This window comes from Saccopteryx leptura, chromosome 6, assembly GCF_036850995.1.
Source record: "Saccopteryx leptura isolate mSacLep1 chromosome 6, mSacLep1_pri_phased_curated, whole genome shotgun sequence".
In the NCBI taxonomy this organism is placed as follows: Eukaryota; Metazoa; Chordata; class Mammalia; order Chiroptera; family Emballonuridae; genus Saccopteryx; species Saccopteryx leptura.
The window spans coordinates 9,747,605-9,766,781 of NC_089508.1; the positions used below are offsets into that span (position 1 = coordinate 9,747,605).

The window sequence follows — 19,177 nt, forward strand, 5'->3', positions numbered from 1 at the left end:
GTGAGGGGCCTTCTGCAGGTGCACGGCAGACAGGGCCCCCAGAGTGAGGGGCCCTCTGCAGGTGCACGGCAGACAGAGCACCCAGAGTGAGGGGCCCTCTGCAGGTGCATGGCAGACAGGGCCCCCAGAGTGAGGGGCCTTCTGCAGGTGCACGGCAGACAGGGCCCCCAGAGTGAGGGGCCTTCTGCAGGTGCACGGCAGACAGGGCCCCCAGAGTGAGGGGCCTTCTGCAGGTGCACGGCAGACAGAGCCCCCAGAGTGAGGGGCCTTCTGCAGGTGCACGGCAGACAGAGCCCCCAGAGTGAGGGGCCTTCTGCAGGTGCATGGCAGACAGAGCCCCCAGAGTGAGGGGCCTTCTGCAGGTGCACGGCAGACAGGGCCCCCAGAGTGAGGGGCCTTCTGCAGGTGCACGGCAGACAGGGCCCCCAGAGTGAGGGGCCTTCTGCAGGTGCACGGCAGACAGGGCCCCCAGAGTGAGGGGCCTTCTGCAGGTGCATGGCAGACAGGGCCCCCAGAGTGAGGGGCCCTCTGCAGGTGCATGGCAGACAGAGCCCCCAGAGTGAGGGGCCTTCTGCAGGTGCACGGCAGACAGAGCCCCCAGAGTGAGGGGCCCTCTGCAGGTGCACGGCAGACAGAGCCCCCAGAGTGAGGGGCCTTCTGCAGGTGCACGGCAGACAGAGCCCCCAGAGTGAGGGGCCTTCTGCAGGTGCACGGCAGACAGAGCCCCCAGAGTGAGGCGGTCTCAGGGGAGAAGGGCCCCAGGCGAGTCCACCTGCCTACTTGGTCCAGCCCGTGCCAGGCACTGTGCACGGAGAACCAAGCAAAAGGGAGACCCTGCCTTCAGTGTTTGCTGCAGGGAGACCTGTCCCCAGTAGCTGTGCGGGGAGGGACCTCGGCATCAGACAGAAGAGGGGGAGTCCAGCGAAAGGATTCAGGAGTTCACCCGGGGAGACCCCCACATCCAGATCTGGAAAGGCTGCATGTGTGGGGGCCTGTGGCGCTGGGGAGGGGGTCCTGAGTGGGCACAGCCTGAGGGTAGGAGCCGAGCTGGGGAAGTACGCGGCCGCGCTGAGGGCATCGTCCCTCACCTGTTCCTGGTCACCTGGACTGCCTCTGCAGTGGCTCCTCACGCCGCCCCAGTCTTTCTGTTCTCCACCTCAGTTCAGCCTGCTCCCCCACCTCGCAGTGAATCCTAAAGCACATCTCATCTCATCACTCTCCCGCTCCTAGCTTCGGAATAGAGTCCACATGCTTAGCGTGACCTTGGAGACTCTCCCACCTGGCCCCCACCCCGCTGGGCCCCCTTCTCTTCCTCCCCTCCAGCCACACCAGCCTCCTCCCTGGAGCCCAGTTACCCCATCTGTCCTCTGCCTCCACGCTTTGCTTCATCTGGTCCCAATGCCCTTCCCACCCTTCACTTGGCAAACACTTATCCGCCTTCACCTTCGAGGCCTCATGCAAATGACACCTCCTCCCAGGAGCCTTCCCAGCTCCTCCCCAGGCAGAGCAGCGGCTCTCTCATCTCCAGCCAGTGACATTTTCAGCCTTCTCCACGCCAGTGCTTAGCCCAGTTTCGTGGGCTGTGATTTTCTCTCCCAGGTGGGCGTGAGCGCTTGTGCGTTAAGGTCTGGGTTGTAGAGAGCGCCTGGCAGGGCCCGCGAAGCAGGAAACGATGGTGTGGCGCGTGGTGATTTGGGGGATGAGGCAGAGGTCGGGGACATCGACCACGATCAATGGTGATGCTTTGGCCCCCAGCAGCGGAGAGTCAGGCTGAGGGAGAGGCTCAGAGAAGGAGAAGGCTGCAGCCTGGGAGGCCTGCAGGAGAGAAGGGACTCTGAGGGGCCTGAGAAGCCACCGAGGGCTGAGACGGGCCCGCGGCGGGAGCTCGCTTCTGTGGGCTCGCCCGTTCTGGGCAGCTGTGCCTGACTTTTGGGACCGCTGTGGGGAGCAGAAGTCCCCGGCAGTAAGAGCTTAGGAGCGAGCGTGGCAGGACCAGTGGCCCTCTAAGGAGGGGGACGCTCACTCTGTGTCCATCTTTGGATGGAGAAGAGGGCTGTGTGGTTCCGTAGGGGCCAAGGGCCAACCTGCTGTCTCCCCGTCTGCCCCCTCGTAGAGGCGCCCAGTCCCGGTCCACGACCCCCTCACCACCTGCCGTCTCCCCGTCTGCCCCCTCGCAGAGGCGCCCAGTCCCGGTCCACGACCCCCTCACCACCTGCCGTCTCCCCGTCTGCCCCCTCGCAGAGGCGCCCAGTCCCGGTCCACGACCCCCTCACCACCTGCTGTCTGCTTGTCTGAGGCCATCCCTGCCCGAGGAGGCCCTTCCGGCCAGGGGCCCCAGGGGTTAGAACTGTCCCTCAGTGAGTCCTCAGGTTGGGGGACCCTGACAGCAACTGGGGCCATTCTCTGGATTGTTATGGGCCAAAAACCTCTTCCAGGGCAACAGGAAGGAGACTGAGCGGGTGGTGGTGGGGAGAATGCCCGAGTTGCCTCTGGGCCCCTCTGTGTTACTGGAAATGGCTAATTAGGGGCTTGGTCCCTCTCCAGGGGGACTGAACGTGGACTACGGAATCGCAGACGGGGCACCCCGTTCTCTTCTGCTTTCCTTGTGGTCATTGCCAAAAGCAGGTTATGCACCTGCCACGTGTGCCCAGCACGTGGACAGGTGATGGGGGCGGGGCTGCAGAGCCCCGGGCTGGGAATGCAGTCAAGAGACCTAGGTCTGAACGCTCTTACACGGAGCTGGGGTGAAAGCTTGCGTCCCCGATACCGTGTAGAAGCAACACTGTGCAGTCTGTGTGACTCGGCTCTGATCTGCTGCCTCCGGCTCTCACCTGTCCACCGAGCCCATGCCCACTGCGGTCAAGCCCACCTTGCAGTTGGCCTCCGAGTGCAGCCCTGGCCTTGATCCCTGCGGGTTCACGGAGGGAGGGGTGCAGCCCGGGGTGACAGGTGAGGTCTGCGAGTCTTGCCTCCTGGCAGACGAGACAGCACAGGATGGAATATTTCTCGGATCCTTGGCCCTTCTTTAAAAAAGAAAAAAATATATATCTCCGAAAGAGACCAGAAAATGGCAAGTTCTAGTCTTTAACAAAGAAAAACGGCATCTCCTCATTTCACCTCTCAGAACAGGTCCCGTGGATGGTGGAGGAGGGACTGGGGTTTCAAATGGCTGGCAGCGTTTCTCCTTTCTGCACAGAGCTTTGTTCTGTGGCTGCGCAGGCTGGGCCGTGGTAACCCTCGTATTCCAGACACCTGCTAAGCAGGTTCTTCTAGCCCCCGAAGGAATTCTTGCGAGCTGGCTCCAGCAGTTCCCACGCTTCTTGGTTTCACTGGGGAGCATTGCTGATGGCTTTCAGAGCGTCCGCTTTGGACAGTGGTCAAAGAATGTTCCTTATCAAATAAACACTGGAGGTGCACTGCAGTCCACCTTCGGCCAAAGGCACCGTGAAGTGCCATCCCACTGGCCATGTGTTGGCCTCGTGTGTACCTCTCCAAACCCGGGCAACCTTTGCATCCTTTGACCCAGCTGGCTTCCAGGATTCGTTTCTCTATTTAAGTGAACGATGCCCACCGTGAGGGGCATCCTTGATAGAAAACACTGTAGTATTGTGGGAGGAGGTTGGTAATTATTATACCCATCTGTCAGGTGAGGAAACTGAGGGCCAGAGAGAGAAAGTCAGTCTCTCAAGGTCAGATAACTGGCTCGGCCGGGATTTTAAACTATGTAGATACAACAGACGCTAGACCTCATGCCGTTTTCCCTGCACCGGTCTGGAGCATTCGAACTCTGCACAGGGAGCAGGAGCTCGGAGGGCTTCCCTCCCGAGGCAGGCTGAGCTGGAAGGAGTTCTCGGGACAGGCAGGGTCAGAAGGGACGCCCTTGCTGGGCCTTGGGATCAGGGTGGAGCAGAGCACTGCAGCATGGTGTCGCTTCCTCGACACCTCAGCGTGAAATGCTGACTTGCGTTTGGTTGTCTTGTCCTTAAGTCCCAGGACACCCCAGTCTCGGAAAACTCAGCACACCCTTTAGAAGAAAAGGTAACGGAAGAATCAGTCAGCAGTAAAAAAAAGGAGAAAAAGAAACATGTGGAGCACAAAGAAAGTTCAATATTTATAGCACCTGCAACCGTTCGCTCCTCAGATGACCTGGAAGAAGACATTGGTGACCACAGAGTCCCCTCCAGGTAACTTATTACTATCTTTTCCCCCCGTGAGACCCCACTAGGGACTGACTCGCTGAACTAACTCCTCCTGTTGTCTGTTTCTGATGTGATGGGGCCGCAGGGGCGGGCCTGACCGCAGAGGAAACTTTGTAGGAATCTCTGTATAGAGTTAAGCAGAATTCACCTGGCCAGCGGGCCCCTGGCCGGAATCAGAAACAGAGATTCCTCCTCCCCTCCACACCTGGGTTCTCTCAGGAAGAGGGGAAGCTTGCCTTCTCTCCTCACTCCCCGCGCCCTTGGGTCGGAACTAGCAGTGAGCAGAGAGACGGCTGGGCCCTGGGTAGGCGTTGGGGGGGGGGGGGAGTCACGCACTGGGAGACTCTGCGGCCGACCCCAGCCCCCGTCTCTGGTTGGGCTAGTTAGAGATTGATCTTAGCTGATTATAAGCGTCTTACAGAATTGGAGGGGATGAGCTGCATGTGTGCTGAGGGGACCTTTCATGGCTGTCACATGGAACTTGGACTTGAATAGTATGGCTTCACCCGTGAGTTTAGTGTGAAGAGCCGAGGGTGCGTCATTCATCTCAGGGAGGACAACGTGTGTAGCACACAGCTGCTCTGTCACTTTAAGGCCACCGGATGAGCCAGATTTGTCCCGGGGAGAATATTTACCTGCTGAGGTTCAGAAGACCCTGGTCTCTCCCCGTTATCACTCCTCGTCACGGTAGTCACTGTGTACATGCCCTATGTGTCCAGGCATCTCCCATACCACTCCTCATTAATCGTCATGGGCATCCCCCTAGGCAGGGAGGCGGGACTGTGCATCACTGTGACGGACAGGGAGGCTCGGGTCACCTCTCAGCTGAGGAGGTGGCAGAGCTGGGGTCTTGCACTCAGACCTGTTGGACTCCGCCCCCCACATTCTTTTCCTGACCCCTCATTGCCTGTGGGCAGCGAGCCACATTGGCTGCAAAGAGAAATTGTTGAGATACGCGTTGGGGGCGGGAGTGTGGAGAAACCCAGATGGGGAGAGCCCAGAAGGAGCTGGCGGTGCCCAGTGTCCCTCTGTCCCTCCCCCCCCCCCCCCGGCCTTGCTTCCATGCGCAGCTGTGGGACAAGAAGGGAGATCAGCCGGGAGCCCGGCTGGGGAGGGGCAAGGCGGGATGGAACACTGCCGCTGGCTTTGGCCTGACACCCAGAGTTCCTCTCCCTGCCCCGTTTCCTGACTGCCCGGCAGACCTCAGTGTCTGAGCGTGGAGCTGGACTGGAGTCCTAAGTGCTGGCGAATAAACGTAGGGCACGTAGCCCGGTGCTGTCACCTACTTCATCACAGCTTGGGGCGGCGGGACCTCGGGTCACTTGCCAGACGGCTCAGCTTCTCCCTGAGTGAGTCAGTTCTCAGTCATCTGTGAGCAGCCACTCCGATGGCGTCTGCCAGACTTGGGGATGTCAGCAGAGGTCAGCCACCGTGTGCGTCGGGCACGGCTCCGTCCTCCAGGGCCTCTCGGCCGGAGAGAGAGAGAGGCGGGGGACAGCTCCGGCTAGTCTCCGAGGACTGGGGCAGGGGGACACTTAGGTCTGAAGAAGCAGTTGGAGATGTCACGCGTAGTCCTCCGGGGCAGGTGGAGAGTCAGGAGCGCCCGGCAGCCCAGGGGCTGACCTGTCATTTGGATTGAGTGTTGGGGGATGACTGGGATTTAGATTCTGGGAGAGGGAGAGTCGAGAAGCCATACCGGGTGAAGGAAGCAGCCTGAGCAAGCAGCTGGCATGCGGCAGGCGCCTTGGTAAATATTTGTAGGGCGCAGGGTGGGAGGAGAAACAGGGAGAGAAAGGGAGCATCTTGGCTGTGTGTGCCACCAGGAAGTTCCAGCAAAACCCGTCCCCGAGAAGTCGAGGCCCGAGAGGATGGAAGTGGAAGAGTAGACGCTGTTTTGGCGTACGTGGGAAGGGGTGTCTGGCTGACCTTCTTTTTCTTTTTCTTTTTTTTGGATTTTATTTATTGATTTTTAGAGAAAGGGGAGGGGAGCGGGAAGCATCCACTCAGCCTTTCAATGCAAAGATTTCGCCCTGGTCTCTCTGCACGAAGCAGGCAGGTGGGCAGTTGCCTCTCTGGCTCCTCCTCCCCTGTCACCTGGGGCAAAGCTGTAATTATGGGACGCAGTGCAGGCAGGTGTCGGCTGCATGCCAAGGGGAGGCGACTGGGGCAGAGCTGTGCTGCTTGGGGAGGAGTGAGGACCCAGAAGCCCCTCCTGGGAGCCAGGCCGTCTCACCTGCTCCCTGCAGTGTGGGACTGAGCTCTGGGCGCCTCTCGTCCCAGGATGTTTTCCGGGCTGGGCCCTGACTCACTCACGACCTGTGGCTTCCCCTGTGCAAAAAGGCCCGTTTTTCTGCAGCCTGCTGGACCCCTTGTGACTTGTCTCCTCAGCTTCATCTCCATCCACCCTCAGTCACCTTCACCCAGGCTCCTTCCCCCCTCTGTCCCCTGCCTGTCTCCTGCCTTGCTCCCTTGAGTCCCAGCTCCATCTTCACTCCCTCCAGGCAGCCTCCTTGGATTCCTCCAGGCTATTTTTGATCCGCCTTTATGTGTTTTCATAGCCTCTGCTCTTATCAGAACAGTAGCTTCTCTAATCATCTGTCTGATTTGCTCTCCACCGGGATGCTGAGCCGGCGCCCTGGAGCTGGGGAGGGCACAGCAGCGCTGCCCCAGCATTTGGCACAGTCCCTGGCTTGCAGTCGGCATTCGGGACAAATTCTTCGGGTGAATGAGTCAATGAATGGAGGTGTGCTTTAAGTCTGTGGGTGACTCCTGGGGGAGCGGGGTCCTCGGCACCTCGCCCTGTGCCTGGTACACAGTAGGCACTGGACAGTGCTTGCTGAGAGAAGGGAGTTCAGGACGCAAACCTGAGTAAGTCTCCTGTTGATTATACTGTGACATAAAAACCACCTAAAAGAAAGCATGCTGAGGAAAGAGGGAGAGGGAAGAGCCAGAGACCTCTCCTAATGGGGATGTGCTTTTCACTAGAAAACATCACACACACAGGGTGGGGGGGAAGGAGTGCCTTCCATTTCCAGGTCCTTCAGGGTGCTGAGTCAGCTCTTACTGACGCCGCACTGGGGGCTGATTTTTCTTTATGGGAACATTTTGTTTCATTTCTGTGCCATGATCCCAGCCAGCAAAAACTGGCACAGGCTTTGGATTGAGGACAAGGACTGGAGTTTTGTCTAGGCCTAGTCCAGCACCTGGCACAGGTACGTGCCCAGTAACCATTAACTGGAAATGTGCCCGACGCAAAGGAAGAACTTACTGAAGTTTTCAGAACAGCTGCCTTGGAAAACCTTTGGGGTAAACTCTTGTATCAGATTTCTTTCTTTCTGGACATCGGTATACCACCTAGTCGGTTTCCCAGGAGGAAATCAAGATGATTGTCTCTGTAGTGGGCACATCGACCACCGACACCTAGTTCAGTTGAGCAGCCAGACGGGACCACTCTGACCTACAGTACACTGTGGTCCCACCAACTCTGTGAAATGGGGGAAGGGAGGATGGGAATGATGATCTCTTTTACTGATCAAAGTGCTCGGCTAACATTGACAGTTAATCAAAGAGCCAGGATGGCAAGCCCAGGCCTCTGGCTGGGTCTTGTTTGCCTCGGTCCTGAGAGAGCCAGCTTTTTTTTTTTTTTTTTTGTATTTTCCTGAAGTTGGAAACGGGGAGGCAGTCAGACAGACTCCCGCATGCGCCCGACCAGGATCCACCCGGCACGCCCACCAGGGGGCGATGCTCTGCCCATCTGGGGCGTCTCTCTGTTGCAACCAGAGCCATTTTAGCTCCTGAGGCAGAGGCCATAGAGCCATCCCCAGTGCCCAGGCCAACTTTGCTCCAATGGAGCCTTGGCTGTGGGAGGGGAAGAGAGAGACAGAGAGGAAGGAGAGGGGGAGGGGTGGAGAAGCAGATGGGCGTTTCTCCTGTGTGCCCTGGCCGGGAATCGAACCTGGGACTCCTGCACGCCAGGCCGACGCTCTACCACTGAGCCAACTGGGCAGGGCCGAAGGAGCCAGCTTTATTAGAAGGCCAGGGATCTAGTCCACATCAGCCTCAAAGACATGTTCGGAAAATGAGCCTCCTCGTGCACGGACAGAGGTGGTACACCCAAGAGTCAGACAAGAGGAGAGCAGCCCTGTGCACGGAACGGGGCTCCGGAAAGGGAGTTGGACACCAGGTCTTGGCCCAGGCCTGGCCTTAGTTAGCTAGCAGAGGATGTCCAGGACGATCGGGAAAAGAGATCCCTTCCTGCTGCAAAATCCTATGGTTTTCAAGGCTCTGTGGTCTGCTTTCTGTTTAAAATTCTTCCTCACTGTGTTTTCCTGTTGACAGGGGCTCAGTGTGTGTCTCAAATAGCCATCCCAATATTTGTAAGCACGTTCCAGCCCAAATGGACGTATTGAGTAAAATGTCTCAGTTCCATCACGGGGGTCTGAGGTCATAATTTGCCCGAGTCCGCATGTGGAAACCAGAGGTGGGGGGTGAGCCCAGCTGAGTCACAGGGATTCTTGGTGGCACCAGCTCAATACGTGTGTTTATTTTTCAGGACTAGCCACAGTGACTCCAGCATTTACATTCGACGACACGCTAATAGGTCTTTGGAAGCGGTTAGTATGCGACTTTCTTCTTCCTTCGTGCGCCTCTGCTAATCAGTTCCTTTCCGTCCTTCCTCCTCCCCAGCCCAGAGCTTTGAACTTACTGACATGCAACAGCTATACTTTTGGATAGAAGACAAGCCCATTGAAACCTTGTTGTTAAACACAGTCCAATTGGATGTCCAGTTGGGGCAGTAGGGGATGTAAATAAAGTGATGATTTTAAAGCCTGAAGGCCTCTTTGTTATATATATAAAATATATATATATTTTTAAAAATGCACCCAAGACCCCCACCCCCGCACACACTCCCAGAAGAGGTCACGTTCAAGGACGGGTGCAACAGAGGCGGAGGGTCCGCTTTATGTTTGCAACAGTTTAGCTCTGGTTGTGTTGGGACCCGAAGCACCGGGGTTCACAGCCCTGATGCGGGGGGCTGGGGCCACCCGTGGGGGTCGGGGGCGAGGGTAGAATAATGAGGAATGTTGTTTAGCACTGTTGACTTGGGAACTAGATGTTTACACTGTTGAGAGAAGCGTGGCATGCTTGGCTTTGTATGTTGAAAAAATCGTTTTATTTTCTGTTTCAGAGATTTCATCTTTACTAATTGGGTTGCGGGGGTTTTGTTTATAAATCTCACTGTAGGATCATTTTAGCTATGTTCAACTGAGGAATGCCGCGGATCTGGATGACAGAAGAAACCGAATGTTGACCAGGTTGGTGGCTCTACTCCGAGCTTTATGGGGGAGGGAGGGAGGGAGGGAGGGAGGGAGGGAGGGAGGGAGGGAGGGAGGGAAGGAGGGAAGGAGGGAGAAAAGTTTTCTTTCTAAATTAAGCAGCCTACCTTCTGCAGGTGGGAGGAGGCTTGGCTACTCTCCAGCTGTGCTTTGTTGCCAATAAGATTAGGAGTCTGAGATGGTGCAAAGAAATAACTGTTTCAAAGAGAATGAATGTACGTGGCATAGGCAGGAGGAGGGACAAGTGGGTAGTAAGGAACAGGAAATGACTCCGTTTAGAAAGGGTCTGGGCCAGGCAGCTGCATTAAATGCCATGGGAAGGGGGCAGGGGCAGAAGCGGTCTGCTCCAGGAGGAGTCAGGCAGGAGAGGGAGTGATGTGATGGTACTCTGGGTCCGAAATGCCGCCGCGCCTGACCACCGGCTCTGTTCTGTGTCGCCACTGCAGGTACAATACTCAGAGGCTCACTGAGCTGATTTTACAGTTCTGTGGCATCCGGGCAGACATGAAGAGGGAATGCAGACAGGCCGGGATGTCTATGAAAGTATCTTACTGTTGGAGAGCTGAGTGACCTAGCGGTCTAAGATGGCTGTGTTGCTCTAGAACTGCCCAGTGGGATGTAGGGAACCAGAGACATCTCTAAAATTCACAAGTCTGAGGTGCCCCTGCCCCTGTTTAAGTTATTGGATCACTTGATTTTATGGATTTATATGTATGTATGTATGTATGTATATGTATACATATACATACACGTATATCATATATACACATACATACTATATATATAAATGTATTTGCCATGGATGTGAATGGGCTTGGAAGGACTTAATTTATCAGAATGGAAGAACCTGTCTGAATATTGCCCGACACCCAGGAGTGTAATCCCCAGAATTCCGCCCCCCTGGCTCCTAAGAAAGAGGCGAGACCTGGTCCCTCCCCTGCCGTCAAATGGAATTATGAGTTCACGTTTTCCATTAGGCTTGACATACTCATAGGAAAATAGTACTTTTATGAGATAGAAACTTTGAAAATTGAACCTGCAAGGTTGAGAAATGTAGTCAGTTGTATTTCCCATGTTTTTGAGCATTTACTCCCATTGCAATAAAATATATATAATATATTATATATATTTTATATATATAATATAATATATATATATAGCGTTACAATTCTTTAAAGCCAGTTTTAAGAAAGAGAAAGCAATTCTGTCCATTGCCCATTGTCGGCATGTGGCATCACTCAGTTTCTAGACCAAGGCAAGTGTCCACTCCCCTCTCGGCCTGGCTTGGTGCTGTTTCAGGAGATAGTCAGGAGTAATGAAGCGGTTTTCGCCTCTCGTGACCTCCGTCACAAGCCCCAGGTGGCCCCAAAGAGATGACACGCTAGTCTCCTGTGAATGCAGCTTCAAGCAGAGGCTCCCGGTGCCCCTCCCAGTCAGATTATGTCCTCCAGCCTTTCCTTTGTGGGAATTTGGAACTATAGTTGGTCACCGCCACACAGTAAGTACCCTTCTGGGCTTTATCCACCAGGCAACAGCTAAATGTCACTTGAACACTACTTTCTATAAAATAAAAGAAGAAAGATAAATCTGACCGAAACCGAATCTAGTAATTATTTTAAAAGCCAAATACCAAATTTGATGGTGGCTTTGGGTTTTGTTTTTGTGTCTGATGGCTGTTTTCAAATTATCTGTAATTGGAGAACTCTCGTTAAGACGACCCATGGAGTCCCCCGACCCCTTCCCATTACTCACTAAGAACAGAACGGTCAGTAGCTGACTGTAGGGGAAAGGAAGGTGTCCTGGACTGAGAGGTAGGCCCAGCCCAGGGTCCAGTCCTATCATTGTGTGGCCTGGGGCCAAGCCGCCTTGGGAATCTCATGTTGTGAATCTCAGCTCCTCCCTCTTCATGTTGTGGAGATGAACTGAGTCTTGTGAATGCCCACAGGGCCGCTGGACCCCCAGGTCCCCCCCCCCCGCCTTGGGTCCATACACACAACGCTGGGTCTCTCGGATGCCTCCCTGGGCCACCCTCGCCTCCTCAGTTGGGCAGTGAGGTTGGAACACGGGCAGCGAGTGGGGCCCGCCCGCCTGGGGGTTCTCCCTTGTGACAGCCTTGCCTGTGTCTTCCTCCTGCAGGAAGGCCGACCACTGTGGAGAAGCCACGCTGCAGGACGGCCCCGGCCTGCAGAGCGACTCCCTGACCCAGCTGGTCCAGCAGCCGGACATGATGTACTTCATCCTCTTCCTCTGGCTCCTGGTGTACTGCCTGCTGCTCTTCCCCCAGCTGGACGTCAGCAGACTCTGACGCTAAGACGAGGGCGTCTGCGTAATAAAGAGACAGGACCCTGGCGGGGGGGGAGTTCCTGCTACTGCATTTTATTTCGGGTTCCGGACAGGGCACCTCTGCAGGCTGCTGAGGATCTCCCAGGACACTTGTGGACTCCTCGCCTCCTCCCCCCCCCCCCCCACGTTTCCTTTTCCTCCCGTGCGTCCTAAGCATGCTTTCTCTCTGGCTGCCAACTCAACGCTCAGGGGCGTGCCGGATCCTTGGGTGGGCTTCGTTCTTGCGTGCCTTGCCTGGTCAGTTACTAGTGTCTAGCCATAACCCGGGCCTTCGCCCGTCCCACGCGCAGGTTGTTCGGGTCCTGGATGAACTCGAGGTCCTTTCGTCTCTGATGAGGGTGGCCCTGAGGAGAAAGAAGTGGATGCCCAGCCAGAGGGCCCCCTGGGAGGGAAAGTGCCATGTTTTCTCCAGGAGGGGGCGTTTGCGTGAAGCTGCCTGGCGATCGATCGGGGGCATCCCAGTGACCCACCGCTGCCACGCTCCCGGAGAGCATCTGGGAGTGGCAGTGCCCAAGCAAGAGAGGGGACGCCGTGTCGCGGTCTGCAGGACGCTCTTTTTCCCTTGAGGTTTTTGCTTTTGAGCGGGGAAGGTGGGATGCATTTTAAATTCACTTTTGCTTGGATGGAATGGAGGTAAAGCTGGGTTTTCTACCCATGGAACCCTCCGTTCTAGTGAATTCTTGGGGTAGGGGGGTGGGCAGTCTAGCTGATAGATAAATGCAGAGCTCTGGCTGATGCGGGGCAGGCCTGGGGTCCCTCCCGCTTCGCCTTGGCAGCCCCTTGGCTTCCATTGGTGGCTTCTGAGGTCTGGATGTTAGTCCCCAAGGCCCCCCCAGGCACCGCAGAAGCCCACCAAAATGCCTGAGGACTAGAGAAGAGGCTGGGCTGAGAACAAGCTCCGCTGACAGGGCTGGACGTGGGCCTGCCGGTTCCTGCCCCGCAGAAGTCTTCATGTGCACCTGCCCCGGAACGCGGTCTGCTCGGGCCTCCTCTGCGGTCCTTCCCAAGGACGTTTTTGCAAAGGCTTTCTGGAAGGCACTTGAGAAGTAGCCCAGAACAGGCGGGCAGCTTGTGAGAGGGCAGAGGCATCCACCTGCCCTTCCCACTTCCAGCCTGGCCTCCCTCTGCGCCGTTTCCTCCCGAGATGCCTGTCGTGGTGACCGCGTATGGCTTCCTCCTGCCATTGTCCTCCCCAAGAGAGAATGAATGAGGTGACACTTATAAAATCACAAACTAGTAGATCGGGAGGGACCCCTCAGACAGCATCTTCCCAGCTGAACCCAGAGAGGCAGAGTGGGTTGTCCAAGGTCACCCACGCCACCAGCAAGCACACCCAGGCCACCCAACGCCCGGTCTAGAGTTCTCACCTCTTTTAGGGAACTTCTGTTGTGCCTATGAATGTCCTAAAAAGAAAAAAAAAATCTGACTAGATAAAAAGGAATTCAATTAAACAAAACAATTTTTAGTTCAACTTTCAACCTTTGTTTTGCTCTGGTGTTTGTCCTACGAGGAAGTTACATTCGCTTTCAGGCCCGTCCCCTGTAACTGCTGGGGCACCCTTGACAGCTCTAACAGCTCGTGAGCTGACAGACCAGCTCTGCTCTCATTCCAGGAGTCACGTTTCTCGCTTGGCAAGCCAGGGACTCGCTCATTTCAAGCGGTTTGAGGTTCAGGTTTACGGAATTCCAGCATGGCCATAAGAAGTTACATAGCACGTCTCAGTCGATGACAGCCTGGATCTGGCCTCTAACCCGCGCTGATTGCAACCTACCTTCTCTCCACGAACAGATCAGGGGCTTCTCGGCCAAAAAGCTGTTGGGAGCTTGGAGTGATTCCATCTTGAAGGCCCAAGTGTCCCATAGAACATGAGCTAATTAGTGAGTGCCCTGGCCACACCGAAAGCTCTGAGGTACAGATAATAAAGATTATGTGTGTGATATTTTATAACCCTGAACGCCATGCGGTGCTCGCCTAAATGAGATGCTTGAAGGGCCGGGTAAGAACTGACCCAAACGTTAGTCGTTTCATTTACGGGTCTAGACTTTGTTCAGAAAAATCTCTGCAGGCTTCTTCTCCCCCCCATTACAACTTGGAATATTGTTTAAAACTATCGACTGGCAAGATGCCTAAAAGTCATTTGGTACAGGTTGGCAGCAAACAGATTTTTTTTTTTTTTTTTAAGGAAAAAATTTTTCATTTGAGTATAGACTCATCTGGAAGAAGCTGGCTATAAAAAGTGGATAGAGAAGGCTGTGGGACAGAACACTCTGTGGCTTATAATTTTTTTTTTTAATTTGTTTTAGACTCTTATCCAAGTAATACATGTTCATAGTTTAAAGAAGAAACAAATGCTTTAAGGCTTTTAAGGAAAACTAGCAGCCCCCCCTGGGTCTTGCTCTCTAGAAGTAATATATACTTTCAACTCTAATATTCACCTTTGCGTTTCTACATAACATGCTCCATACTTTTGTTTTTAAAATTAATTTAGACGCATCTACTGACTTGCTATTGTGGCAGATGAGGCTCTCAGCCTTACCCCTCCCCCACTTTGTTTTGCCAGTAGAGTCAGATCGTATTGTTTGGTGCATCTCTGCTCAGTATGGCTATATAAGGAGTGTTTTTACTCCTGCCCCAGGTAGTGTACTGAGCTTACATATTTTTTCTTGTTAAATTTTCCCTCCCTTGATTTGATTGTGTATGTGTGTGTGGTGGGGGACATTCTTTAATAACTTTGTAAGAAAAAAAAAAAAAACCATGGGAAGTTAAGTCTGTAAATATTTTGAGATTTGCAACTTAAAATCTCTTTATTCTGCCCTTACCCAAGTGTGTATAGAATTGCGGATGGAAAATAATGCCCTCTGCCCACCCCTCCACATGGTCGTTGAGGTTTCTGATGTCATTTTGATCTCTGTGCCTTTAGATGTGGCCTAGGCATCCCTCCCAGGAAATACTTAAGATCCCTTCATCATTAATGTTCTGAACTGTCCTATGGTGATATACCCTTGACGGTATACCTTGTGCTGGATCTGCTGGGAAATGGCTTAAGTTTTCTTGGAATTGTTCGCTTTTCTTTCTGGAGCACCTATTGTTCCAGTGTGGGACCTCTCAGGTTAACGCTTTAATATTTTCCATCTTTCCTATTTCTTGTCTCTGTTTTTTGTTATTGTTTGTTTTTTAATATGCTTGTAGGGAAAGCTATTCAGTGTTGTCTTCTCAATACACCTAAGGAATGTTTTATTTAATGTTTAAGTACTGAAATCATTTCTTTTTCTCTCTCATTTCTGTTTCCTAGTGTTCTGTTCTTGCTTTGTGGGTGTAGGTCTTGTCTGTGGGTGTCCATGATGGTGGGGTTCTTGGAAGTTCTTCTCCCCATCCTGCTTTTGTTTCCTCTCAGGTTTGTTTCCCTTGGTTAGTCTCAGCCTCTGGTTTTCATGTTACAAGTTTGTTTGTTTTTCAAATACCTGGTGATCCTGTGGAGCTGGTCATCTTGTGGTGTCAACTGGTGGGTTTTTCTTTAGGGTCCCCAGGTGAGCACCTGGACCCTTCGTGGGAAGACCCCACATAGCAATATATTTAAGGCGTTTCCCCCCCGCCCCCTCTGTGGCTTCTTATATTTCTTTGGAGCTATTTCCACTTCTCTCCTGACTGGGAAGGGGACATACACGGGTCTGCTACTAGCCTATGCAGTACCCTTGTGCAATTTCAAAAAAGGCATCCCCTTGGGCGGATGCCTTAGGAAAAGGTGCCCTCTTGGGGCAGAAGCCACCCATGGGCACTTAGCTTGATGGGCAGAAGGCACCTGTTGCCCATTCCTCCAGGAATTTTCAGCCCCAAGCTAGGACAAGGCTTGAGGAGCAGAGCAAAGGGCGAGGCCTTACCTCCTGGGCGTCCCTTAGCCAAGCGCCTCTGTGCGGGGCCGTCTGTACTCAGAGAGCCCAGTGCGCACGCGCGTGCCCAGCTCCTGGTCTCCGAGGAGGCCGTCTCATCACAGCGAGCATCTCGACCCACTGCATTCCTCCCACCTGGCTGGGCCTCGTGCCCCTGGGTTGGAGCTCCTCTTCATTCCTCCACGCAGTGGGACAGCTGCCGCTGACTGCTCATGGCACGCCTCTGCAGGTGTGTGGTCTCAGGATCCCTCTGCCCTGCTCACTTCTCCACCAGCTCTGCCCCCGGCATCTCTTGCCTTCCACTATCTGCTCTCTATCCCTTTGTCTTCGCGATTGCATAACCTCCATTCCTTGGCTCTTGTTTTCACGGGGTTTCATGAGAGACGAGTCCATGTGTTCAATACACCATCTTGAATCATGGGTCCCCGTTGAGCTTTCTCCCCACCTTGTTAGGTGGCCCAGTGCTCTGTGGCCTTGCCTGTGGACTTGCCCTGAGTCCAGCTGGGGCCCTGGGGAGGTCCAGCCTGCTGAGCCATGGTCTACTGGGTGCTGTTTCGTGCTGTGCAGGACAGGGTGCGACAGCACACGGAGACGCTCTCGAATGCCAGAGTCAAAATCAGTATCCTCCTCCTGTCCTGCTTTTTCATCCCCCCTCCCACGAAACCTTGGTCTTCCACCTCCCCACAAGCTCATACAGTTTCTGGGGTTTCCCTGCCACCTTCGCTTCATTCGGAAACCAGTAGTCCGCACTGGTGTCCGCCAGCGAACAGAGTGACCCCTCCGTCGTTTGACTGTTTGGAACTGGGTGAGCATTGCCTCCTGGCCCGACCCAGTCTCTGTGGGGAGACGGGCTGCCACCAGGACCGGGAACCAGCAAGGGCGTCCTCTCTGCCCCCTAGACAGCCACCCAGGACACGTGCTCCGTCTCCCTTTCTGGGGTTCAGCACAGTTCCCCCGGCTCTCCTCTCCGCGCGGCACTTGCTGCTCTCTGTACGGCGGAGCGGTGCGTGGGGAGCACGTGGAGGCTGTCGGCAGAGCCCCGCTTCACAGGGAATAGGGTGCTCGCTAGCCTCGGGGGTCGGAGAAAGCTCCAGCACCTCATTTCAGAAAAGAGAAAACTGAAGATCAGGAAGAAGGGGCGGCAGTCACCCTGCCAGGTGGTGCCGTCCAGATGGACATCTTGGTTCCCAGGTGGTCAGTTCTTCTGCAACACCGGGGCCTCCAACCGGGACGCTCCCCTGCGCCCTCCCCGCTGCCGAGGACTCAGAGCGCCTGCGGCCAACCTCTCCCACACACGGCCAGCCTCTCCCACACACGGCCAGCCTCTCCCACACACGGCCAGCCTCTCCCACACACGGCCAGCCTCTCCCACACACGGCCAGCCTCTCCCACACACGGCCAGCCTCTCCCACACACGGCCAGCCTCTCCCACACACGGCCAGCCTCTCCCACACACGTCGGAGTAAACAGAGAAGCACGTGTCTGCTCAGGGTCAGAATTCCTCTCGGCTTCCTGGTCCGCACTCGTCTGTCTGTCGTTCTGTCACTGGAGCGCGGTCGTAGGAATTCTCGCGTGCAAGTTCCGTTTCTCTCACCTGCCCAGAAGGACCCCAGAAACCCCACCAGAGGTTTGAGATGCGGCCTCTCTCTGCTCGGCTGGGGGACCTCCCTCAGGGACCTCTGCCAGATGCCCTGCCTGTCGTCAGCTTCGTGACCTCAAGTCCCCAAAGAGGGCTGCGTCGGAGCTCCGGGCCAGCGCGGCCTCTCAGAACCTTCTCGGTGACGTCCTCGCCAGGACGGCGGCACACAGAGCTTTCCGGGCCGCACGTGTTCGTTCTCTGGCCCCGACATTGCACAATCTCCGCTGGAACCACTTCCCGGGAAGATTTAATGTCTGGGGCCTGTGCTGCCGTCTGGGGCCCCCACGAACAGCAGGTTACTCCGCCGGCCCATCCAGCTGGCGAGCGGGGTTGCTCGGGTGACAGGGTCCAGGTGCCGGGCTGGGGGTGGGGTGGGGTTGGCCGAGCGCTGGCAGGGTGATACCATGCTCGTTTGCTGAAACTTGCTGCGGAGTTTGCTTTAGCAGTGAGTGTGAGGGAGCCCAGAAATGAGTCGGAACTTCTTTGCCGAACGCTGAGCCCCACAGGTCTGTTCGATTCCTCCACTTGTTGTTTTCTGGAGTGACACTCAGTAGCGCGGGGAGGTGAGCCCGAGGCGTGAGAGGCCGGGGCTGAGTGTGAGTTGTGCCCTGCGCCGTCGGTCTCCACCGTGTGCAGACCACATCCTCGGGCTCCACGTGAGCACCCGGCCCTCCTTTCTTTCAATAAGACACAGTGGGTTTTCAAAGTGGCACAGGGATCTTCAGGTCTTGTCACTTCTCCACTGTCGTGCACAGGACCGAGCTTGAGGTGTGAGTTTGGTCGGGCAATGGGGCAAAGGCCTGGAGCCTCAGAGCCCCCGCTTCTCCGAGAGTCCCCCCAACTTCTGGAACCGCCAGGCCCCGCAGGACCGGGAAGACCGAGTTGTGTTTACCATCTGTTCCGAGAATCTTGAGAGGACGCATCCCATGAGCAGCTCTTCCCAGCCCGGGACTGGGTGGCTTCAGCGAGCCCTCAGACATTCTTGTGCATGAGGAAACCAACAGCCACCAGCAGCATCTTGTGCTGTTCGACCGCGTTGTCTTGAAATAGGCACACAACACAACAGCCCTGGTCCTGATCCCACTGCTACCTTTTCAAACCCCTGACGCTCAGGTGTCGAGTCTAGCTTTCACCCCGCTGGGCTCTCCTTCACTGAACCCGTTCTTTCAGAGTCACTCCCTTCCTCTCCGGGAGCTTTGGTGGGATAGGGGAAGGGGGCCGGCTTGGGACCCAGCCAGATCGAGGTTTGCGTCTCAGCAAATGAACCTCTGCGCATCTTCTGCACAGAGCAGACATTCAGTACAGATTTATTGAGTGAATCACAGCTTCCTTGCAAGTTTGCTATGATGTTGTACAATGCTCAGTAGCTCCTCATTCTCCATTTTCCTCCTCTCCAGGGTTTGAATATCTCTCCTTTCTCAATTCAGTTTCTTCTGGCTCCTTCTAACCTTTCTCTCCAATTCACCCTCCTCGGGCCAGCTGCTCTGTCTCAGATCTAACTCCTGCCTTTTACAAGAGGAAGTTGAAGCCATTGTGTGCCCATTAACTCACTGGACCCTAACAACAATCGTGGGAGGAGGTTACTCCAGAGAGGAAACTTAACACTCAGGAAGGAAAAGGAACAAGGTCACAGGGCTAGTACGCGGCAGGACCGGGAACATAGGACTCATTTTCAGACTCTGGTTTGCACCCTAGACTTCACTGCTTAGAAAATAACATGACGCCCTACTGAGATTCTGATTCTTGGTGCCTTTGTCCTACTTGGCAAGTTGT

General features: G+C 55.0%; 1 protein-coding gene across 2 annotated transcripts in view; it reads left to right on the plus strand.

The window, feature by feature from the left end:
* CLMN (calmin) overlaps positions 1-17,136 on the plus strand; it is a 119,177-nt gene extending 102,041 nt beyond the window's left edge. The window contains exons 10-14 of one of the 2 annotated variants that reach the window (XM_066344391.1): positions 3,988-4,184; positions 8,752-8,812; positions 9,444-9,514; positions 9,982-10,078; positions 11,676-17,136. In XM_066344391.1, the coding sequence (XP_066200488.1) occupies positions 3,988-4,184; positions 8,752-8,812; positions 9,444-9,514; positions 9,982-10,078; positions 11,676-11,840 (591 nt within the window). In that variant the 3' untranslated portion in view covers positions 11,841-17,136. Of the gene's footprint in view, positions 1-3,987; positions 4,185-8,751; positions 8,813-9,443; positions 9,515-9,981; positions 10,079-11,671 lie in introns of both variants that reach the window. The other variant, XM_066344392.1, reaches the window with a different exon arrangement.
* The last annotated feature ends 2,041 nt before the right edge of the window (positions 17,137-19,177 follow it).